A 23,713-nucleotide genomic window follows, 5' to 3' on the forward strand; every position below is an offset into this window, starting at 1 on the left:
TTTACAAATCTAACCAGTTTCTAAAGCTTGTATTTAGCTTTGTATTTAATAAAAAGGGTCCATGTCGGTTTTCCAGCGATGCCTGACAGTCTAAAATCAGGGCAAAAAATGTCCCACTTCCGTAACGTCATTTACATGCGACGCACGGGACATCTTACAAACACACACACACACACACACACACACACGTTACGGTGAATGTTGTCCACGCTGTCCACAAGCTGCGGTAGTTTGCTCCATGGCCTCCAAACGCCGACAAGGCGAGAGTGTAAAGGCAGAGAAGAAGAGACAGAAGAAGAGCTGTGAGGAAGCAGCTGGACTTTGTTCGCTCGTTGCAGACGAGCAGGTGAGGGGGGCAGTGAAGGAGGCATGGAGCCAGAGGAGTCACTACAGCCAGGGTCAGTCACTGTCTAATCCACTGAAATCTAACCAGGACAACTTTAGGAACTGGTGACCTTTTACAGAAGTGGTGCATATCTGCTAAAATCATATCATCTGTTCATTAACTCACCAGGTTATGTTGTGTTTAGGTGTTTTAGCCTTCTGACAACTTCATCCAGCTTGGCCATCAAGACACTAACTCACTGTCCTTCTAACACCTTAAACCACCACAGATATCTGGAACTTTACTTCTGCATGGACACTCTTTGCTGCCATCTTGGTACACTGAGGGGTGGATGATATGGATAAAATTCTCTTTTACTGTGTGTGATTTTACTTTACTGTATTGATACAATGATTTAGTGATTCTTCTGTAACAATTTAAGTGTTGCAGCATTCTATACAATTACATTAAGGGGCTACACCTTTATAAACAGTATGGCAAACTGATGGTAGACAAATGAATTTCCTCATTTTTCTGGTTTAGACTGTCCTGATGCTCTTACCTTGTCCTTCTAATATGCTGATCTGAATTGAGGATACAGCTTTGATCTCATTTAACATGCTTAAATGAAATATGTATGTACAGGAAGTAACATGGGTGTGTCTCCCCTGTTAACCAGGTCCATATAATGCATCACTTTTGTTTCTTAACAGTCCAGTAAAGTGTAGGTTTTGAGGCTCTGAGAGGTGTTGGGTCTGGTTAGCAGAGCCTAGCAGAGATATTTGTCTACATCTCGTGATCATTTGTTATTCACATGCAGGGGATCTGGAGTTGGACTGCCACCCTTTCCCTCACTGCATCATCAGGAACTTCCTCAGCAGCGAGAGCTTCGTAGAGAACCTGCAGAGAGAGCTGCTGGGGCTCAACTTCCACGAGAAATCAAACGATCTGTACAAGTTTAAACAGGTAAACTGTTAGACTGATCTCCGCACTGATTCACCCCACAGGGTTTGTGTTGTGTCTTATTATTTTCACGTGTTGTTCCCACACAGTCAGATGACTTGAGGAAGCGGACGGAGCCACACATCGCAGGACTGAGGTAAAAAAATAAAAAGCTTGTATTCTTGTTTTACTGACTAAAACAGGATGTAGAGAAAGGTGAAGTGTGGATGATAATCACTGTTAGCTGCTGACTTATTACTGACTAATTATTCTCTACAGTTCCACCATCTGATCCACAGCTTTACCTGAGAGATAATTCCTACCTGACAGAAAAAATATTTCCCACCTGTCAGAATCACCTGCCTGTCTTTAAAGCCTGGCGAGGTTTAGTTAGTAATTCAGATTTTGCTGCCCTTTTTGATGCGTCACTTTTAAACTACTAAATCGTTTGCCTTACTTTAAGCTGATTTCTCATCCTGAGAGAACAGATCAAATTGATAAGGATGACTGTTCTTCACTCGGCTGATCTAAGCGTTGTAAATCCACTCCTTTATATCATGTGCTACACATCAGGTCTTAACATACCTTTAGCCTCTAAAACCTTTTGCTTTTAAGAAACTATAGAGAACATGTACCAAAGATATTCAATAAAGAGAGACAGACAGATTCTCTATTTTCCATCAGGGTCTACATCATTAATTAGGTTGAAATAAGTAGTTTTATGTCGACAGCATGGACAGTTGGCGAAGTGGTGGTGAGGCATTTTTTAATTGTTTTTCAGCTCCACCAGGTGGAGCCAGAGATCACATCTGCCTTCAATGATCATAATGTATTAGTATTAGTGTAGTATTAGCACATTTTCCTCATTTAGGGCTGTTGATTCTGAAAGGTAGCATTAACATTTGGCACGGTAGGACTGTACAGTAAACCTAATGGAAAGTAGATTCAGCTGCAGTTAATCGCCTGTGAGCACAAGGCGACCCTTGATAAGCGGAAAGACAAATAAGTGTCTTATTCGGTCTGCTGAACTCTGCAAGGCTAGCACATTACGAGTTCTCACAGCTTTTAAAATGTTGGGGCTTTCATAAAAACGTCTAGAAACAGTGTGCTGTTTTTTTTTTTTTATAGAATTATGGAGCAATAAGAGCTGACAAACTTGCCCAGAGGTTCACTGTTAAAGCCAAGTCCAAGAAAAATTAAGATCTTAATGTAATAAATCAAGACGGATATGAGCTGCGAGTCAAGTCTGAATCCAAGACAACAGCTTTAAGACTCTTACATTACCCAGATAGCAAAATAATATACAAACCTTTTCTTTATTTAGACAGACTGTGCTTTATTTTCTCATTACAATTATGACAGACTGTGTTTACAGAATGGGAGACTGCATCTAATTTCTTCTACATGCTTAGTTGTGATTATATGCTGCAACACCTACTGAAGAAATGAAGCCCTGGAGAATAAATACCATAATTAGATGCACAATAACGACCTCCTGTTGTGATCATCTATTATTTATGTCACAACAAAATGTCATGGTGGATTTGAGCAGTCAAACTACTTCTCTGTGTGCTGAGGCTTACAAAAGTTCTCATTCAGTACAAGCTTCAGCCTTATTGCTGTTGTCCACTCAATGCAGGAATGCACAAAAACCACAGTACAAATGCATGTTACATTTCTTTTTTCGCGTGTGTATTTTCAGGGCAGCACTGTTCGGGAGTTTCCGTTCCTGGCTTGGGGAAGTGCTGGGGGTTGAATTGGAGCCCACAGTGGATATTTCTTGTGCCAGATATGAATACACAGGTGAGCTTTGTATTAAACTCTTGCAGGATTGAGATATTTTTAGGCTCCTTTGATCACATTTTTTGTGACTAATCTCCTGTAAGTTTCTTTTTTTTAAAAAAATATTATGTAACTCTTCTTGCTAGATGTTCTTCTGTGTCATGATGATGAATTGGAGGGAAGGCGTGTGGCTTTCATCCTGTATCTTGTGCCCCCCTGGCGGAGCAGTGACGGAGGAACCCTCGATCTGTACACAACAGACAGTGAGCTTCTCACCTTGTGTGCGTGTGTGTGTGTTTCTGTGCTGTTGGACACCAGAAGTCCTGTATAATCGTTGTCTTTGTTGTCAGGTAACTTCCAACCACAGAGCGTAGTGAAGTCGCTCGTGCCCTCGTTGAACACGCTCGTCCTCTTTGAAGTCTCTCCAGTCTCCTTTCACCAAGTAAGAATAACCGCTCTCGCCTTCTCGTCGCTGGTGCACCTGTCGTTGCAGATCGATAACATACGTTGTGTTTGTCCAGGTGTCCGAGGTTTTGACACAGGACAAGTGTCGCCTGTCTCTGAGTGGCTGGTTTCACGGGCCGTCTCTTGAACGTCCTCCTCGACACACAGAGCCCCCAATCCCACGGAGCCCACACTTACCGAGAGACGTGAGTTTGGTCAAAAGTGCACAAAGATGTGATGTTTGAGAAGGTTGATGCTTCTGTTATATCAGCTGAACATGAAGCTACAGCCAGATAGCTTAGCTTAGCGTATTGACAACAAAATCCACCTACATACATCTCCAAATCGCACTAATTAACACATTATCTTATTTAATTCATACCAAAACCGGAAGAAAAGAACTGTTTTACAATGGGTTTTGTGCTAGACAATTACCTGGGCTGGGATCAGTAACTTTCTGCATCGTCTTCTGACTCTAACTCTAACTTGATCAAATGTCAAACCATTCCATTAACGAAGAGCCTGCGTTCAAGAGGGTTGTACTACAAAATTAGATTAACTGTTTAGCGATGAATGTTGATCCTAAACCCTGAGTTTTCAATGTCACAAAGGGGGGTCTCTTTTTAAATGGCTAGATCACTATGGTAACACCTAACCTGCTGAGTTTTGGATACACTAAATCATGCGTCATACGTTAATAATGCCACTGAAAGAAGCCATGCGGTTACAGGAGAACAAACTGTGCATTGCGTTGTCATGGGAACCTATATGCATTCAGTTGGTGTTGCAGAAAATCTAAAAAATGATTTGTTAAATGTCCCCTTTTATAGGAATGTGCACAGGTTAACAAAAGAAAGTTGATAATCACGGTTGTGGTCCCTCTCTGTGATCGGGGGTTTCAGGTTGTCGATCCTGCTCTCGCAAAGACAGACAGGCTACGTCGAATTAGCCTCCTAGAAAACCCCCCGTGCTGACACGTGTTTGTTGGCTTCATGACAGGAAACACTGCTGCTGGAGTGGATCAATCCAGTGTACCTGGACATATCCTATCAAGAGCAGATTCAGGAGGAGTTTGAGGACAGCTCTGAGATTCAGCTCAAAGATTTTCTCAAGGTAACTTCTTGCCTGCTTTTCATGCCATACACATGTCCACTCGTTGCTGTTGGCTGATCATATGTCCGTCCTACAGGAGGAGAAGTTCAAGGAGGTGAGTGAAGCGCTGCGACTCACTGAGGTTCAGTGGACGAAGAGATGTCCGCCCAATAAGAGGTGCGACGTGTTTCACAGATCTTCTGACTTGTTAAAATCTGTCCTGTGTCGAAGAGCACATCTCTGATTACTTTTTCTGAATTCGCCTGCATTTAGATGCTATGAGGTGGCTTCTCTGGATGCCCTGCCTCAGTGTGTGAGCGCATGTCGGGAGCTGCTTTGTTCAGAGTCTTTCTTCCTGCTCCTGTCCAACTTTACCGGCCTTCGATTGCACTACCTGTGTCCTGCTGATGACGATGATGAGGATAAAGATGAGGAGAAAGAAGGCGTACAAGATGTGGAAGCCACAGGGTCTTCCACCGAAACAGCACCAGCAAATACAAGCAGAGAGAAAGGTGTGTGTGTGTTGGTTCCTTCGGCCGTGAGTCTTCACAGCGGTGTGTCTGTGTTCTGACCCTTGTTTGTTCTTTAGAGCTGAGCACACCTGTGTGTCACGGTGAACTGCGGCGGTGGTCTCATGGAGGCTACACTCTGCTGCATGATGGAGAGGCAGTGCGGGCAGAATACGCTCTGGACCTTGTTTTGCCTTTTGGTTGTGAGAGTGAGTCCACACACACACACACACACACACACACACACACACACACACAAAGGGTAATGAAATGGTTACTAAACTTTGTCTTTCTTAGACTGGCAGTCAGAGTTTGGAGGCTTCACGTGTTATGTTGCTAATGAAGAGGATGAGGAGGTGGGTGTTGATCTCAGTATAAAATGTAATTATACAATATTTGAGTGATTCTCATCATTGCTTTGGTTTCCTGCTTATCACAGCTCCTGACAGTGTACCCAGAGGACAATTCCCTCGCCCTCGTCTACAGAGACAAAGAAACCCTCAAGTTTGTTAAACATGTCAACCACAAAAGCTCCTCTGATTCTACCTGCAGAGCATTTTATGACTTCTCTTTTGTGTACTATGAATAAATATCTATCTTGTGATCTTGACGTCCTGTCTTGTAATCTTCCTGTTGTGTACAAAGACACTTGATATAGGTTAGTTGTGTGCACATTCACAGATGCCGACACTTGACAAGAGAAAAGAGAAAGAGCTGGTGATTGACCCATCAACCTTTTGATTATTGGACCAGTTACTTTTGGAAAACTTAACATTTCCTGAACTTTTAGCTTTTCCTGTTAAAGCTCTAATTGGTATTGTTCAAAACCACTGGCTAATTATCAGTGCCCTAAATGTCTGAGGTCTTCCAGTTTCTTAACTGTGAATTGAACAATTGCCAATTTCATTGTCGTTATAGCCATAAGTGTGTGAGAAGATCAGAGGCAATTTTATTGAAACAAAAAGAGTCAAAGCAGTCCTCACAGTTCCGTGTCTAGAAGGCTCATTCTTGATGTAATTCATCTGCTATTAACATCATCCCAGAAGAAAAATCAAATTATGTAAAGGAACTTTTTTTTTTTTTTTACTATGGACTGTATGAAAATCTTATTGTATGAGGGAATGCCTTTTGATTTGTGCCAGTGGTCAAACCAATGGCAATCAAACGGATTCACAAATATACAGACATTATTTTGTTTGAAGCACATTTTGACTGTTCTAATCTACAATCTACATTATTCAGAAGGCTAACCCTTAGTTTCTTTAGAGTTAAGGGACAGTATCTTGGAAAACATGTACAAAACACCCCCACAAACTAATTGCAACTAATGGTTGTTATTGACAAAATAGTGAAAAATATCCACCACAGCTCCTCAGTACTCAAGGTGACATCTTAAAATTGACATCTGTACATAAACTGCACATACAGTCTATGTACATATGTACTGCCCTGATTTCCATTTCATGTTTTTTTTCTGCAGCTTGTTTACATCTATTAACATGAATAAAACAGTTTACAAAGCAGCAGAAAGAGGAAATATACTATAGAGACACAGATCCTGTGGGTCTAAAACAGGAGAATGGAGCAGATCGATGCAGTGGTTAAAGCTGACAGCGCTGTGTTGCCATAAATTAAGAGTGTACTAGTTTGATCACTTGACCACTTTCCCACCCTCAGCCACTTCCTTGATGTCCCATTCAATATTTTAACTCATCAGCTGTACGAGGCATCAGTTGCATGTAATGCATCATCACCCCTCAGTCGCATGGACTCACAACAGTGAAATGTTAATTTTAAAAAGGGTATGTAACTGAAGCGTTTTGACCTATATATGAATTCCGACATAAAATATAAACGACGAAAAAAAACCACTTCCTTCCTGTCATGATTTTCTCCCCAGGCGGCATGTTGATTTTCACCAATCAGAGCGCTCTTTGCTTTCCGCTCAGCCAATCGGAGTCCAGGAAAGTATGACGGTGTCAGTGGGTGTGATCCTTCTAGAGGAAGCGTCACCGAACAATATAACAAAGTTTTTCAAGGTAAGTTTGTTCCGACTTTAACTAAGGATTTCTTTACAGCGAGTCAGAATAATGATGTGTTACAAACCGTGTCTGCCCGCTGCTGTGTCGTTTAGCTCTCCGGTCAACACTAAAGCACTTCGTTTTACGCCAGTTTTGTCTACTGTACGTGAGCTTCACCAACACGAACTGTACTCCAACAATAACCCACCAAACTCCTTTTGTATTATTGTCTTTTTAATGTAACGTTTTGAAATGTGTGACTAGTAAAACGCAGCTCTAGTCCAGCTGTAAAATCTGCTGTAAAATATTTGATAAAGGAATTACACCTGTGGCAGGTAACCAGCTAACTTCACGTGTTATGACCGAGGACCCCCCCCACCCTACCTGTACGTCTGCTTCCCCTCTTTAAATGAAGATGTTAAACTTCTAGTTACATCTCCTTAAAATCTCGTATAATTATAGTGCAAGTCGGCTGTAATTATACATAGCGTATGTTATATATTGCCCAGTATTTAAGTCCGTCTCAAAGACATACTTAGGCGTGAAAAGCATTATGGAGTCACTGTTGTTGTCTACACTGGCTGTGCAGAGGCTCATACAGAGTTCAGCTAAAGTCACTGTCACAGAGGAAAATCCCTCTCTTTCTCCCCGCAGCTCTAAGACATACAAATTAAAACCACTTGAAAATACTGAGATGACTTGTCACAGCCTCATATATTAACTTCAGCAGAACTTTCAACATTTTAGCAAAGACTGTGGATTTTGTCGCCTGGCCCTCACAAGCTGGAACCACCTACATTTTGGCTTTATTTTGGCACGCTGCAGTAATCTATACAAGAATACATGTTGTTATTGACTTACCTTGTCTGTCAATTTGTGGTTAATACAAATGTAGCAGCCTTTACACACACCCATAGTCCACCAGCACAGGTGTTTTCACCTGTTCTGCCTGATTATCGACCTCCTCTCAGGTCTGTGGGCACGTACCAGACGGACTGCACAGATCACAGTATCACACGTCAACGCCCTGTATTTCTTGGAATAGCTTCATCCAACTTTAATGTGATTCCCTTGTTCATGACTTGCAAACTTTCACTTTATAAGATTTGTTTGTTTGAGTTAGTTTTGTGAAGGTTACAAATACAGTGCATTCGCAGCACTATAGTCATTAAATCTAGAGTTTATTGACCTTAAATAATGGACTCCTGCTGCGAGCCATCCATGTTTGGTTTTCCGACACTTTGTGTTCTGTAATTCTGAGATAAATAATGAGCACGGCATGAGCAGAGATCTAATCACTCAGTATGACTGGAAACTGGAAACACCTGTCCTGGCGTGCGAGGTTTGAAGTGTGTAAATTCACAAATGACAAGTTCAACCTGTTATTTCAGAGGTGTACTGTAAACGCAAGAAGTGTGACTTCGTATGAATAGCACTTTTTGATTTTATTTTACCGTGAAAACTGTGTATCCACTTCCCTCTGAATTGGATTTATTAGTGCTGAAAGTCTATTCTAAGTCAGTATTTATCTAATAGTTGATTAAGCGATTAGTTGATCAATAGAAAATGCTATTTTTCTTTTCATTTCTCTGTTGTATATCGTTGTAAATTGATCATTCTTGAGTTTTGGACTGGTGGATGGAAAAACAAGCTATGTACGATGGGCATTTTTCACACTTTTCTAACATTTTATAGCCTAAATGATTCATCAAAAAATTATCTATATATCAACTGACACTAGCCCTACAATCTAATACTCATATTGTGTTTATTTCAAGCCATCGTTCACAGATCTGTTTACTTTATATCTGGAGCTATAAAGCACTAAGGATCACAATACAAACAGAAACGAGCATCATCACAAAAAGAGGTAAAATTACTTATTTTTGGAAGCTCATCACTCTGTGAATCAAATATTTATTTCACCTAAATGTCAGATGAGCTGTCCAGGGAATACTAGAGGGTGCCTTTTGGCAGCAAAAGCTAAATGATATATTTTAAGCTCCTGATGATCACTTAATCCTCATACAGCTGGAGAGCAAATCTCACAGTGTACTTCCAGAGTAGCGGTAGATAGGATCACATATAATTACATACAGGCAGAGTTGTGGAGATTCCTGCAGACCCTGCAGCCAAGCATACTGTGTATTAGTGATATATGAGGACATGCATCTAATCCAGCTCAGAGGATGCTCTTTCGATTCAGAGCGCTCTGCATCCTGTGCATGGAGACAACACCCAAGAGTGAGCTAGCAGGCTTCAGTGGTTCATTCAGAGTACAGGAGTTAGGGGCTGGGCTGGGGGAGGGGGAGCACTGAGATTAAACATGTTTTTATGTAATGAGAGTTTCAAGAGGAGGTTGGGGTAAAAAGTGGAGTGAGGCCACAACAACCAGGGACCAGGCGACAGAAGTGGTTTTAACTCCAGGACAAAACATATTTTTGGCTGTCACTAGTCCAGGCAGATATATTTAGAGGAGTTATATGATTTACTTCGCTCGTCATCTGCCTCAGATGAAAGAGAATACGCATAAAACCATGGATATATCGAACAATTCACTTCAAATCACTTCTCAACTTCAGAAAAATAGATGGTACTGAAATAGATGGTTTTGTTAATCAAGATATTCAATTTACAGTCATAGAAAACAGCAAAGCCTCACACTGAAGAAGCTGAATGTTACCTTTGGTTGGAAATAACTTAAACACATTGTTTGCTCCATAGAAACCTCTATACACGGGTCCTTCTGTCTGCAATATTAAACCGCTCAAAGATCAACTGCAGTTAAATGTCATGATATAATTTACTACCTGCTTTTGTTTTACTGAAAAAAAGTTGTCACTGCTGTAATATATTGACAACTGAATGTAATGATGGATAGTGTGAATTGCTACATTTCTAATCATTTATTGGTTTTAGTTTTCATATAGGTCTTATAATATCATCTGAAATGGTTGCATATAATAACAATAATTATATTATGATAGCTCCACTCAAAAAGTCCTATAATTTGCAATAAACACTTATATTAAAGTCAGTTCTAATAATTCATCCCACTTTACCAAGGAGAAGAGACTGCAGCAGTCATACAGATGTTACAAATATACGTCATCAATGACAGTCGTCTCAGTGGTTCGCTGGCTGCTACAAACACAGTCAAATTCGTATACACACTGCAAAGGATGATCTACAGTAATCAGTGTTTTGGTGAGAGGGTGATCTGACATTTGAATGGAGGGGAGGAACCTGGCACCCTGACATCTATGGAAAACATGGAGGATACTCTCGTTTTTTTATGAGAACGCAAAAACATCAGTGAAATCTGACAGTCTAGAGGATTTTTTGACCGTCACACTGTTACAGGGGGTCATTTGATAACTTTCTGTCCTGAGGGTCTTAACTTTTAACGTTTGAAATTAAGGGCCCTTTTTCATCAGGTTTACATAATCCTCCATGCAGTAAACACATATGCAGACAGAAGATCCATTCATGTTGTCTGCTTACTGTTGAAACTATGGACTGTTTCAAATTATCTCAAATTGGGTTCAAGAATGGCAGACAAGACTGTGGATCGTGGGCCGTGGACTGGATGTGCGGTCATGTTTCTGCAGTCGCTGTATCCTGGTGTGAACCTGCTCTCTCTCTACAAAGACAAACAGGGAAAGTTCATCGTTTTCAAAGTCATCAAGCTGACACTTATAGGTGAGCCCTCTAGTCAGGACCTATTTCGAAGGAAGATTTATAAAATGATCATGACAAATATGTATTTTCCTGGATGTCACATCTGTTAATCAGTATTTTCCACGGCCAGATTCTGCAGGAGGTCTGGGTGGTTATGAGATACTTAAGGTCCATGACGCTGATCCCTTTCTGGGCGTGGAGGTGAAGTTTGTGGATGTGGCAGTATGCCAGCAGTTCCTCGAGAGCTATGGCTCCGGAGCGGTGCGTCAGTCCCTCTCCCAACATGCCTGTCGGCTTCTTGCTCTCCCCCAAGAGTTCACTGTGGAAACCCAGCTCAAGGCCAGCACACACATCCTGGATCTCAACCTGGACAAACTGCAACTTTGCCTACAGCACATCCACCTTTCACAGGTACACTAGATGTTTCTATTTGTCTGTTCTTTGGCGACAAGGGGTGGAACTCCAGTGTTTTCCATTTTGTTTCATGTTGTTCGTTCAGCCTGATATTGTGTTTGTATTAGCTAATTTCTTAATGGAACTCTGTTTTGTTTTGTCACCTACATCGTTTTAAATGACATGGAAGCTGCAGTTCCCTTTGTCACATTGGTCAACAAAATATGTCAATTTAAGAGTTTTCATATTTGTAAGGTGACTTGCAACAACCTGCACAGCTGAGTCCAACTCATCCACGTTTGTTGCTGTTTATTTTTTATCACGTCTATTAAGCTTTGATTGGTCAGTTGTTTCTCCATCTGGTGAGAACAGCCGTCACTGAGCGCAACCCCAGACCTATTTGAATCTCCATTCAGTAGGAGTGCAGGCAGCATGTTAGGTGGTAGGAATGATGCGGTGGGTAACGAGGTAGGCATTTTGCACAGGATGTGTGAATTCAGAGTTCTTGAACCAGGCGAGTTGACACTCTCACTGCAGCTAAATTAAGGTCTCGAGACACAAATGTAAAGTGCATGAATACAAGTTTGTTACCTGTTTCTAAAGGTTAAGTCTGACCTGCTATGAGCGCTGCTGTCAGTTTGAGTTTAGTGTATTTGACCAGACTGTCACAGATACACCCATTGTGACAAAAACATTCAACAGCAACAGTAATACAGTAATACCAGTACCACAATTGTATAATAAAAGAAATACTATTATTGCTACATTACTCATTCCCATTTGGCTGAATATTTGCTCTTCTCTCTCACTCAAGTTGCACAATTGAATATTTTGTTTGAAATGAGTTTGAAAACCTGGAGGCCACACACTACAGCTCATGGCTGCAAAAAAAATAAAATAGATTGCAGATAGTGGTGAGAAAGCCTCAGAAAGACCTTCGAGCATTGGCATTCTAAAGTCGCTGATAGATTGTTTACTTTATTGTATACTAACAAAAACATAGCAGTATGTAGTACATACTGAATACATTTACTATATAAATAAGACACACAGTCAGCGAGTGTAATGATCTCTTGACAGACCAGATGAATAAAGAGCTCAGGTAGAAAACAACAGAGGAGAGAAGAGCAGTGAAACCATACAAACAAAGTAAGGGTTGTTGCTCTCACCTTGACGTTCTCATTCATTTTATTCACTTTAAGCGATCCTTGTCTTGTCCTTGTCAGCCGGAGCGCCTGCGCGATGAGGAGATTGATGATCTGGAGCAGCAGCTGCACGTTCAGGCCCTCGGTGCTGCCCCACAGTCGACCACACAGGAAGAGTGTCCTGTCCCCGGCAACTGCTTCAAGTTTCAGAACAGAGTCTTTGGTGAGTCAAGACGAGAATTTCTACTCTTGAGTCATGTGTAGGATGCCCCTCACAGAATGAATCCCTGGCCTTTGACCAGAAGAGGCCATCATGTAATTCAATTTAAAATAAAATACATTTATATCAGATAAAGATTAAAAACCATTCGTATCAGATAAAGTGTTTTTCTCTTCATTTTGAGGTGCTCGGTACCTTTTTCTTAGATTCACTTTCAATGCTTTGGTATGTTTGACAGGCAGCCATTCATTTTAGTTTATTCATATAATGCATGAGAGTGTGATTCAGTCTGCATTTATTCCATTGTTTGAGCACTCTTTCATGTAGGTGTCTTCAATGGTCTGGTTGGATGCCTCAGCACCTCAGATTTCTCGGTCTGCACTCGAAAGCAACTTTTTTAAATATGCGTGAAGCTGCAAAAATCATTTTATCTTTTGCACAACATCAAACTGGATTGATGGTCTCGTGTTAGATTTTCTGACAGCGTATGAATGCAGTGCTGTGTGTCAGCTGACTCTTTAATCCAGCCTTTTATAAATTGGTGGTCAGTCTATGGGAAGAGATTAGCGCCAGCAGATAATGCATTTGGATTGCATTGATTTAAATTTGTCAATCTCATACTGAACTGTTAAATTTAACATTAACTGATTGAGGCACTACGATGTTTCGAAAGTTAATTAGATTTTCTGATTAATTCAGGATTTGATTTCAGTTAATGTAAATTTAGATTCAGCTTCCTCGTCCATACTACTACACCTTGGCATGAGGGACTTCTGTTCCCTGAGTGTTTCCTGCTTTCATGTTGAATCTGGATTATGAAAACTGATGCGTGGTTAACCAGATTTGAAATAAAAAAAAAAAAATCTTTTATCTAACTAACAAATTATTTAATTACATAGTGATTTCTGTAAATGAACTCATTCAGTTTATGCAATTTCAAATGTATGTAATGCACTTTTATGTTGCACTGCTTCTCAACATCTGAAGTGAAATACTGAAGCTCCCATTAATTTTTTCTGCTGGGATTTGTGATGTTGGTGCTTTCGATGGAACGAGTGGAAGGGAAAGTGGGGAAGCAGAAGTAGATTTTTACTCAGCAAAGAGCAGACACTTCTGTCTTCATTTAAAAACACCACAACATCCGATTGTCCAGCGTTCATACACACCCATTGACTGTAATAACAAACCCCCACAGAAACTTAGCGGTAAACAGACATAATTAGCAACTAGCTAGTGAACACTGTGGAGCATTTAGCTGCTAAGGAGCAAGATATTTCCCTCAGGAGTTGCTGGGGACCAAATTGGACTTGAATTCGAGAGGTTGATATGAACACAACTCCTAAGGAATGTTAATGTTGCTCCTTGTTTGCTAATATGTTCTCCATTACAACATAAAAATGTGTTTACAGCTTGTATTACTGTTCCTAAAAAATCAATTACTGCTGTTTTAATGCTTCAAAGAGGTAATTTATATTTAAAAAGTCCAGTTGACTGCTTGTATGGTTTTGGTGCACAGCAAGTTTGTGAGTTATTCTGGGAAATGTTTACTATTTACACATGTGAATTTATATTTATATACCAAAGATTATGTTGTCATAGTTTTGTACACTTTACATTAATGTTTTTATCCTTCATCCTTTATCCTTTGGCCCGTCAGAGGACCGAATGCTGACAGCGGCAGATGTTCAGAGCTTTTCTAACGGAGTGGGCCGTCAGTGGAAGCACGTAGGGAGGGCCCTGGGGAAGAGCTGCCGGGCTCTGAAGGGTCCCGCCATTGACAACCTGGCCTACGAGTATGAGAGAGAAGGGCTTTATGAGCAAGCCTATCAGCTGCTCAGCCGCTTCATCCAGGCGGAGGGGAGAGCGGCCAAGCTGAGCCGACTGGTCAAAGCACTGGAGGACTGCAAACTCACCAGCCTGGCTGAAAATATTCTGGACATACAGCCACGAGAGTAACTCTGTGTGCTTTTGCTCTGCGTGTACGAGTTGTGAAAACTGAGGGGGACTCTGTCCTCCCTACTTGAGGAGCGGTTGACTTTGTCCTGCCTGCTTTTATATACAGTATGTTTGTTCTTGATTGACGTCCGTCAGCCTCACGAGCAAAATCATTCCTGAGTGTATGTGTGAATGTGTGTGTGTGTGTGTGTGTGTGTGTGCATGTTTCAGACAGGTTGTGTGAACACATGCTAATTGATTAACCTTGATTTGCTTTTCAATTATTAGTATTATTGGTTGTTGTTTTCATTTAGAAAGAATGATCTGTCATCACTGTTAAAAAAAAGATGCTGTCTTGAGTTTAATGCACTGTTTTCGTCATGTACCTCTTATTTCTGCTTTATAAGTCCATTTACAGATGGAACCTGTTGGGTCTTGTTGCTAATGAGTGCACAACTGAAGGTTATTGATTTTTTTTCTACAAAATGGGTTCACACAAATTAAATGGTTGTAAAAAAAAAAAAAAAAGAAGTCTTCATGTTTGTGTTTGATGCATTAGTGTAATTAAAACTGAAAACATAATTTTGTCAAAATTCCCTCAGGTATAATTTAGAGTTAATCCTCCCTCCCTCCCGTCCATCACTCCCTGTCACTCGCACACACGTGCATATGCTCATATGATTAAACTGTGCTGATCAACGCCGCGTCGCCAACTCCGTGTATGTGCCTGCATGTGTCACGTTGTGGGAGCTTCAGGGCAGAGAGGTTGTGATTACAGCTCAGATATGTGTGCCAGTTTTATCTCAGTTTGACCGTCACAGAGGAAATTCACTGATGGATGGAGTCTCTTCAGGTTGAGCTCCTCTACTGGTTTCATTCAGGATCCACTGTAAAAGCCCCCCCCACCCCCCCCATTACTCCACTTGACCATCCATCCAGATGTGATGTGTGGATTAGAAGCTTTTATCACACACACAAACACTTATTACTGCTATATGGTATGGCCACAACCCCCAACATACACAGGTTTATAAGTTATGATAAACACACACATTTCACTTCACATCGGCTGTAACCAGGACCAGATAGACCACTCAGGAGATTATGTCCCCAGTAACATTTCTTGGAATATTGGGGATTTATGACATAAAGATTATTTTATATTCTACGCATACACAAAAATTGCATCCTGATTTTGATATTATTACAGGCTAAATATCTCAAAATGTCACTGTTTATAGGCAGGCGATTGTGTTTGTACGAGGCAGTGTAGTGAACGGTGGCTTAGAAACAACATTTAGACTATAATGAAGGGAGATAAGATTCCTTTTTTAAAAATATGACATTTGTTGATATTTCCTGTATAATTTTAGAGTTGCTAGATCATTTTTTAGGTGTTTTCTCTGTCTCATCTGTTTTTCCTGGCTGTCTTTTATCACACATTTGCTTATATGATCTCTTGAAATGGAGAGTCAGTAAGTACAGCTACTCAAATACTCTAGTTAAACACATTTTTTTTGGTACATCTCTTGGGCTTTTCCATCATCTGCAGCTTTCCCCCTCTCCTCCACTTTACTTTTGTTATATTTATGCTGATAACACGCTTCTACTTTTATTTTAAAAGCTTTGAAGTTGTGGTAGGATGGTTGTGGGAATGGTGACATGTAACTGAGTACATTTACTCATTTACTGCAGCCTACTCAAGTACTATTTTAAGATACACGTAGGCCTACTTTAAATGAGTATTTCCATTTTATTCTACTATATCCTCCTAACATATTTCACCATTTAACAATAGTTAATAGTTAGTCTGCAAACCTAAATTACACACAGAATCTATGGTGAGCTTATTAAATACAAAGCATTACTAGGTTAATCTAGTTGAACTATATAAGTGCTTTTACTTTTGATGCTTTAAATACATTTTAATGCTAATACTGTATTTTTCTTTAAGTGATATTTTTTAATACTATTACTTTAGCCACATATTTTATATTTCCACTCATGCCCTCTTCTGGTTTTTACTCCGTTGAAGAGCTTCTCTTCCACAAGCACAGTATATCATCATGTCGGCTAATTTGAAAACATTTCATGTTGTGCTCCTCGCTCACCACCATGGCTGTGTTTGAGGCCTGTGCTGGCTTTAAAAACGACATCCCCTGCAGAACAAAAGCACACCAGCCTACCGGGGGCCTTTTAATTTTTAACCTGCAGCACAATTTCTACTAATACCAAGAGACAAGAGGGCAACATTTGCCATTTAAACAGCTCTTGCATTTGAATAATCTTTCACAGGACGTGATTAAAGCTCGGCTCCTCTGACGTCAGCGAGATTGTCCGCGTTAGGTGAGTCTCGCGCTGCCGGCCCCGCTCCTCCCCTCGCGCCCCTTCGTGAAGAAGACACGGTGAAACCGCTCGCGCTCGCTGTCATCACCACCATCAGCAGCAGCAGCGCCGCCCTGTAGAGAGAGAGAGAGCGAGAGAGAGAGAGAGAGAGAGAGAGAGAGAGAGAGGCCGCCCCCCCCTCCCCACCTAACAACAACCCCAACCCCGCAGGCTCGAGCACAACGACCCCACCCCCCAATCCCCTCTGAGAGAGGAGACGGAGCGCGAGAGGCTCACACACACACAGAGTCACGGAGAAAACACCGATTCGGGATCCCGGCTCTGTCTCGCCCTCAATCCGGGCCTAATGCTGTAGCCTGAGCGCGCAGGAGGAGAGCTCTAGCGAGAGACAGCGCAGTGATTGAGAGTGGCTGAGGGACAGGGCGGACCGGGGACACGACGGGACTGCTCATTCGCCTGGAAACATGGGATGTACACTGAGCGCCGAGGAGCGCGCTGCTCTGGACCGGAGCAAGGCCATCGAGAAAAACCTGAAAGAGGACGGGATGGTCGCCGCCAAGGACGTCAAACTGCTTCTGCTCGGTAAGAGAAGAGCCGCTCCGGCCGCGGGGCTGCTGCGCCTCGGCGCGGCACGGCTCGGCTCGGGTTGCTTGTGGTTGGGACTGCATGGGGCGGAGGTGCTCTCCGTGGTACTGATTTCACTGCCGGCTCTCACTCTGCCCTCCGTTCTTTACAGGCGGCGGAGAGTCCGGCAAAAGCACCATCGTCAAACAGATGAAGTAAGTTGTGTGTGTGTGTGTGTTTTTTTCCCCGTTCTTTGCTCATTATAACCCTGCTCGGCTCTGGCTGAGTAAAAGGCCCGAGATTGCGCCTCCCCTATCTGTGCTAAGGCAGGTTGAGCCGCCATGTTTCGAGAGGCCGTAGCCCCGGAGGAGCGCCGGTGACTCGAGCACCTCCTGCAGACCGACAGTGAGGCTGCGGAGGCCGCACCGGTGCGTCCCAGGGTGCTGTTCACTGCCCCGGTGCTGAAATGTAGTTAACGAGGGTTTGACTTGACTACAGGGAGTGTACGACTGGGAATATGTGGGTGTTGTTCCTCTGTGCGTGTGTGTGTGTGTGTGAGAGAGAGAGAGAGCGAGAGCGTGCGCGTGTATGAAAGAGAGAGAGAGAAGAGAGAGAGAGAGAGAGTGTGTGTGTGTGTGTGTGTGTGTGTGTGAATTACATTGAGGTCACTACAGCTCCATTAGTGAATACCTCTGCTTTTAATCTTAATGGCTTTAAGTGCCCGATATCGCCGGGAGTACTTTGCCTATAAAGCGGATTTACGCAGAAATATGGCTTCTAAAACCGCATCTAAACCTTCCCCTGTCTAAGCTAAATCACTCTTTGATGTTTTAAATCACTGTTGTTTTCTCTAAACCTCTTAGTTAAGTTTCTAGATGTTTCAGGCACGGCCCATTGTATATTTTGTCTTGTGAAACATCTCCCTCCCAGTTTTTTTGTGGGTAGCACACTCTGCCTCCATCCTGCTCGGCCTGCAGTGCACTGACTGCACCCTCCCTCCCTTCCTCCCTCCCTCCCTCCCTCCATGCCTGCTTCCTCCTCTTCCTCTCACCTCATTACCCTCCCTGTGGTCTCTGGTTGTCCATAACTTACTGCTCTGCCCTGACCACAATGCACTGGGCCAGGGAGTGTTTACAAACACCTCTCAGGCCCTGTTTTAGCCTGAGCAGGCAGCAGATGGATGGGTTTGGGTCATAAAGTTTAGATACTGGAGGGTAAGTTTAGCATCCACTGCTGTGATTTGTGCGCTCATCTTCATCACACGCTGTGCAGGTTAGTGTCATGGATGAGAGCTTCCTCATACGGTTTGAGGCCTGGCTCTGGTGGCGTCCTGACAGTGAGATGACTGACGTGTAACGAGCAACTTCATTGATTGACTTCAGTGATGTACAGTAACCATGATCGTCAGTTGGAGCTGCAGAAATATCCGTGGTGTCTATTATTACACTTTTACATCTTCAGACGCTGTAACTGGTCCAGTTTCCATCAGTCGCGCATACTGTATTTATAGCTGAAACGATTATTGGTACATTAAATTAGAAATTAATCTGCAACTATTGTAATAATCTGCCCATCGTTAGCTGTCAATCTGTCTGTCAATCGTCGTAATTGTCATTTTTCAAGCAAAGGTGGCAAAAAAATCACTAGTTCTGACTTTAATGTGAATATTTTTCTGACTCCCTGGTTTCCTCTGTGAAGTTAAGATGAATATCACGACAATTTTGAAGATGCCACCCTGGGAAAGTGTGACCAACTACTATTTTTTTTAATGGAACATCTGCATATTAATTGTTAGTTGCAGCCTTAACCTTGCCTGTCTTGTGAGGCCTGTTCACTTGTCATCCCTCATTACATCTATTTTGCATTCAGAAAAAAAGGCCTCCTCTTTTAGGATATCCCTCAGGAAAATGTTAATCAGAACGGGTAAAGCACGGAGATAGATTTGAAACGATAAGTTGCTAAATTGATTAGTTGATTGGCAGAAAAACAATCGGCTCGTGATCAAATAATCATTTTAGTCTTTTAAAAATAATCAATAACACCAAACATTTTCCATTTCCTGCTTCTCAAATGTTTGGATTTTATGGTTTCCTTTGTCTCACATGAGAGTAAATTGAATACGTTCGGGTTTTAAACTGTTGGTTGGACAAAACGAGACATTTGAAGACATCGCCCAAACTGTGGAGAATTAGATAAAAAACCTTTAAAATAATAGTTGCATCCCTGATTAATTAAATGACCTCTGCTGTCTGTGGTTCAGGGAATAAAACATCTTTTCGCCGCGTGAAATCATCCCGTATTTATTCTTCTTGTCAAATAGCAGCCTCTGATCGCAAAGGAGGTAAAAAAGAAGCTGCTGAAGTTTAATGTAGATTGCAGACCAGCTTCAGGAAGCTGTATTTTATAGATTCAGTGTACATGAGGTCAGGATGAAGGTGCACTGATGCATCATTTAATGCTGTACAGATTATAAGGAGTTTAACTGTGTCGCACTAAATGTAACAGTAGAGTCCTGTGTGGTGTGATTGATTAGTGCTCTGACTGATTCCACTCCATTGCACATCATTAATTATAAATGACCTAAATATCACATTACTGCCCAATTACAGATCGCAGACTGAGGATGTGATCAATTCCCATCCCATTACACACTGACACACTTAAAGATGCATTTAAAGGTAGAGATGGTTACGGGAAGAGAGGGATGACTTTGAGATATATGTGTTTTGTGTCGGATGCCAAGAAGGCAGGCCTCATGTCTGACGTTTTTTCTGGTTAGTCCCTGTTTGTGTCTTTGTACTAATACTTGTATGCGCGTGCAGGATTATTCATGAAGATGGCTTCTCTGGGGATGATGTGAAGCAGTACAAGCCTGTGGTCTACAGCAACACCATCCAGAGCTTGGCAGCCATCCTCCGAGCCATGGACTCACTGGGCATCGAGTTTGGAGACAAAGATAGAAAAGTTAGTCTTGTACTTACCCTCCAGCTGAAATGTTCACCTGGATTTTATTCATACATCCTTGAAATTTAGGGATTGAAATGTAGTAGTGCCCAAAGCTGGACATGGTTCTTTGGACAGAAGACTTTAAGAATGATCGGATGTCGATATAAATCACAGTATCTGTTTGGGTGAAAACGTCTAGTCCCTCACGTGGACTCCATGCTTGCCAAACTAGGACTTCCTTAGAAATAGTTGACTGTGTATTGTGATTTATATTATACAACGAATCTCACAATACCGTTACACAAGTGATGAATAATAAATATACACACATAATTTTGTTCCTCTTTCCCTGATCTTATAAAATGTATTCATCCAGGCGGATGCTAAGCTGGTTTGTGATGTCGTCAGTCGTATGGAGGACACAGAGCCGTACTCTGCAGAGCTTCTTACTGCTATGAAGCGTGTATGGTCTGATGCTGGGACTCAGGAGTGCTTCAACCGTGCCCGGGAATATCAACTCAACGACTCTGCTCAATAGTGAGTGGAGGAAAAGGACTAAAAGAGATCATATTTGCAAATAGATTTTCAAAAAAGGCAGTCGTCTAAACCACATCCTTATTGATCTTTGTTTTCAGCTACCTGGACAGTCTAGATCGAATCGGATCGGCAGATTACCAGCCCACAGAGCAGGACATCCTGCGAACCCGAGTGAAGACCACTGGTATCGTCGAAACCCACTTCACCTTCAAAAACCTCCATTTCAGGTAGTGCACACTGAGTCACTGCACCGTCGTAGCTCATGAAGACTTTGTTGTTGTTGCATTTTGTCTGGGATTAGGTTCAGGGATTATAGCTCTGTGTCCAAACTGACTCCTTCCACCTTTTCCAGGCTGTTTGACGTGGGAGGTCAGAGGTCAGAGAGGAAGAAGTGGATCCACTGCTTTGAGGATGTGACGGCCATCATCTTCTGCGTTGCTCTGAGCGGATACGACCAAGTGCTCCATGAAGATGAAACAACTGTAAGTGTGACTCAGTTAATCCAGTCTGAATCACTCTGGTGCACAGTTCATGGGGTTGGGCCTTGACGGGTGTTAAAGACCAATATTGAGGTGTCCTGGACTCCTAGTGGTGACGCAGTGATGTATATGTGGTTTAACTCCAACATCATCAGTCCAAATCTGACCGCGGACCGTTGTTGCATTGACACTCGTACTTTGCACCTCTGCCCTACTTTCTCTCCCTCTCTGTTACCTCCATTTATTATCTATTAGAGGCAACATGATAAAAAACATCTTAAAGCCACAGAAATAGATCAAAGAACTGTAAAATTTCTATGTTTCTCGCTCCACAAAAGGCCATCATATTTATAGGGCGCAATTTCTTATTTATGTAGCCCAATTTGTCTCAGAGGGCTTCACAATCTGTGCTACACCCTCTATACTTAGACCCTTGATTTCTATAAAGAAAAATGTCCTTTAACAAATACAAAAGCAGGAGAAGTCCTGTGAAGAGCAACAGAGGAGGGATCCCTCTTTCACTGTAATGTCTAATTAATTGTAAAATCCAAAAATATGCTTGCTTTGGGTTAACAGAAAAAAACTTTACATCTTTGAATGTTTATTTGTTCTTTTCCTCATTAACATTCAGTAAGAAACTTTGAAAGATAAACCTATAAAATCACAATTGATTCCCATAGACTGTTATTTTGGTATTAATCAGTTACACATGAAGTAATCAGTCAAAAGTGATACATTGTTCTTACTCCAGCATTTTGTTTTAATCCTACATACTTTTAAATTTCATTTCCCGGCAGAACCGCATGCACGAGTCTCTCATGCTCTTTGACTCCATCTGTAACAACAAGTTCTTCATCGACACCTCCATCATTCTCTTCCTCAACAAGAAGGATCTGTTCGGTGAGAAGATCAAGAAGTCACCGCTGACGATCTGTTTTCCAGAATACACAGGTGAGTCCCCGGCTTCCATAGCAGAGCCGCCTGACGAGCAAAGTGACGAACGTTGGTCCCTCATGCCCTCATGCTTTTCCCCCTCTCTGTTTCCTCCTCTTGTCTCCAGGTGCTAATACTTACGACGATGCTACTGCATATATTCAGGTTCAGTTTGAAAGTAAGAACCGCTCTCCCAATAAGGAGATCTACTGTCACCTGACCTGTGCCACAGACACAGGAAACATCCAGGTAGTGTTTGATGCCGTCACTGACATCATTATTGCAAACAACCTTAGAGGGTGTGGCTTATACTGAGGCCTGGCCACGCACAGAGGTTGTCATGGAGAGTATGAGGTGTTAATAATGATAATTTTGATGATACTTAAACACATAAATATGTAATTCTACACGTCCAAATGGACCCAAAGAGCTGCCGTCAGACACCACACTGGATTATTGCCATGATTTGTTCCCTTCCTCTTATTTTGATTTCAGTATACAACCCCAGTTTTGTCTTATAAAAATGTGTTTTTGAGCTGAATGTTTCATGTTTTGTTGATGGACTGTGTCAACAACTGGTATGGTCAGGAGTGGCAGCACCATGGTTATATTCAGCTGGAGCCTTGTTTTGCAAAACTCAGCCCAGAGAGGCAACGTGAGGAGTGTGCAATGTCATTTTAACCGCAGCGTGGAATATCGTCCCATTCTTTATGTGACATTTTATGTGCAAGTCTCGAGGCATTTATATCTGTACTGAATATAGCCTGTTGTGCTCCGTTTGAAGAGCTGCTGTGTGTATGAAGGTGGAGATGATGATGTTGTTGGGGAGGTGCTGTACTCGTGGCTGAGGGTCATGGTTGGGAAGGAGGCTATTTTAACTTTCAGAAGGGACAAAGCTCCCCTCTCCTTCAGACCCACACATGACTGAGTAGCCTGCAGGTCTGTTCCACTCTCCGATTTCTCTTTTCCTTTAAAACATAATGAAAGAGAGGATTCTTCTGTTCAGAGTGGCAGCCCTTTGCCATTGGCCTCCTGTAGCGTGAGGAAATCAGCCAATGATATCTAAAAAAAAAAAAAAAAAATGTCATATCGGTGCCAACCATCTGAGGACGACAGATAGGGGATTAGGATCAGAAATCATAGTTCATGTTCATGCTATCAACTGATATTATTTAAGTAACAGATATAACATTTTATTATCATCGAATGATTTATTTATTTAAGCCTCATGCCCTACATGCCTCCTCCTACCTCCTGAAATCCCGTGCCACATATTTATTTCCTGACATGAAAAACTGGGGTACACCGATACCTGTCTACGGTTCAGAGGGTAGAAAGCAGCCCTCCAATGACATCTTGTTCTCTGTGTGGTGCTTTACCCTTCGATGTGAATCTGTGTAGAAATAGAAGACTGCACGA

The 23,713-nt window shown here is 42.0% G+C and overlaps 3 protein-coding genes across 3 annotated transcripts; all 3 read left to right on the forward strand.

Annotated features, from left to right (window-relative positions):
• The first annotated feature begins 187 nt into the window (after positions 1 to 187).
• Positions 188 to 5,683, forward strand: ogfod1 (2-oxoglutarate and iron-dependent oxygenase domain containing 1). Its single transcript, XM_070830415.1, has 13 exons — positions 188 to 398; positions 1,146 to 1,291; positions 1,378 to 1,424; positions 2,970 to 3,070; positions 3,196 to 3,312; positions 3,400 to 3,491; positions 3,571 to 3,699; positions 4,493 to 4,606; positions 4,683 to 4,762; positions 4,859 to 5,097; positions 5,175 to 5,303; positions 5,392 to 5,450; positions 5,534 to 5,683. Exons 1-13 carry the CDS (start codon positions 239 to 241, stop codon positions 5,681 to 5,683), a joined length of 1,563 nt encoding a protein of 520 aa, XP_070686516.1. The 5' UTR covers positions 188 to 238.
• A 1,401-nt stretch (positions 5,684 to 7,084) lies between these two features.
• On the forward strand, positions 7,085 to 15,149 carry tradd (tnfrsf1a-associated via death domain). The gene is made up of 5 exons (XM_070833964.1): positions 7,085 to 7,133; positions 10,666 to 10,817; positions 10,927 to 11,207; positions 12,416 to 12,557; positions 14,212 to 15,149. The coding sequence occupies exons 2-5, from the start codon at positions 10,667 to 10,669 to the stop codon at positions 14,508 to 14,510; spliced, it is 873 nt and encodes a 290-aa protein (XP_070690065.1). The 5' UTR covers positions 7,085 to 7,133; position 10,666; the 3' UTR covers positions 14,511 to 15,149.
• Positions 15,150 to 17,299: 2,150 nt separating this feature from the next.
• gnao1b (guanine nucleotide binding protein (G protein), alpha activating activity polypeptide O, b) lies at positions 17,300 to 23,137 on the forward strand. The gene is made up of 8 exons (XM_070833952.1): positions 17,300 to 17,417; positions 17,572 to 17,614; positions 20,222 to 20,363; positions 20,722 to 20,882; positions 20,981 to 21,109; positions 21,235 to 21,364; positions 22,159 to 22,312; positions 22,422 to 23,137. Exons 1-8 carry the CDS (start codon positions 17,300 to 17,302, stop codon positions 22,607 to 22,609), a joined length of 1,065 nt encoding a protein of 354 aa, XP_070690053.1. The 3' UTR covers positions 22,610 to 23,137.
• The last annotated feature ends 576 nt before the right edge of the window (positions 23,138 to 23,713 follow it).

The sequence above is a fragment of the Pempheris klunzingeri genome, chromosome 1 (genome assembly GCF_042242105.1).
Source record: "Pempheris klunzingeri isolate RE-2024b chromosome 1, fPemKlu1.hap1, whole genome shotgun sequence".
Lineage (NCBI taxonomy): Eukaryota > Metazoa > Chordata > Actinopteri > Acropomatiformes > Pempheridae > Pempheris > Pempheris klunzingeri.

Excerpts from the sequence above, each read along its gene's own strand:
- gnao1b (XM_070833952.1), top strand. The coding sequence starts at position 17,300 with ATGGGATGTACACTGAGCGCCGAGGAGCGCGCTGCTCTGGACCGGAGC. Across the intron at positions 20,883-20,980 it reads CTCAACGACTCTGCTCAATA|CTACCTGGACAGTCTAGATC; the intron begins GTGAGTGGAGGA and ends CTTTGTTTTCAG. Across the intron at positions 21,365-22,158 it reads TCCATGAAGATGAAACAACT|AACCGCATGCACGAGTCTCT; the intron begins GTAAGTGTGACT and ends ATTTCCCGGCAG.
- ogfod1 (XM_070830415.1), top strand. The coding sequence starts at position 239 with ATGGCCTCCAAACGCCGACAAGGCGAGAGTGTAAAGGCAGAGAAGAAG. Across the intron at positions 1,292-1,377 it reads ATCTGTACAAGTTTAAACAG|TCAGATGACTTGAGGAAGCG; the intron begins GTAAACTGTTAG and ends GTTCCCACACAG. Across the intron at positions 5,098-5,174 it reads AAATACAAGCAGAGAGAAAG|AGCTGAGCACACCTGTGTGT; the intron begins GTGTGTGTGTGT and ends TTTGTTCTTTAG.
- tradd (XM_070833964.1), top strand. The coding sequence starts at position 10,667 with ATGGCAGACAAGACTGTGGATCGTGGGCCGTGGACTGGATGTGCGGTC. Across the intron at positions 10,818-10,926 it reads CATCAAGCTGACACTTATAG|ATTCTGCAGGAGGTCTGGGT; the intron begins GTGAGCCCTCTA and ends TTCCACGGCCAG. Across the intron at positions 12,558-14,211 it reads GTTTCAGAACAGAGTCTTTG|AGGACCGAATGCTGACAGCG; the intron begins GTGAGTCAAGAC and ends TTGGCCCGTCAG.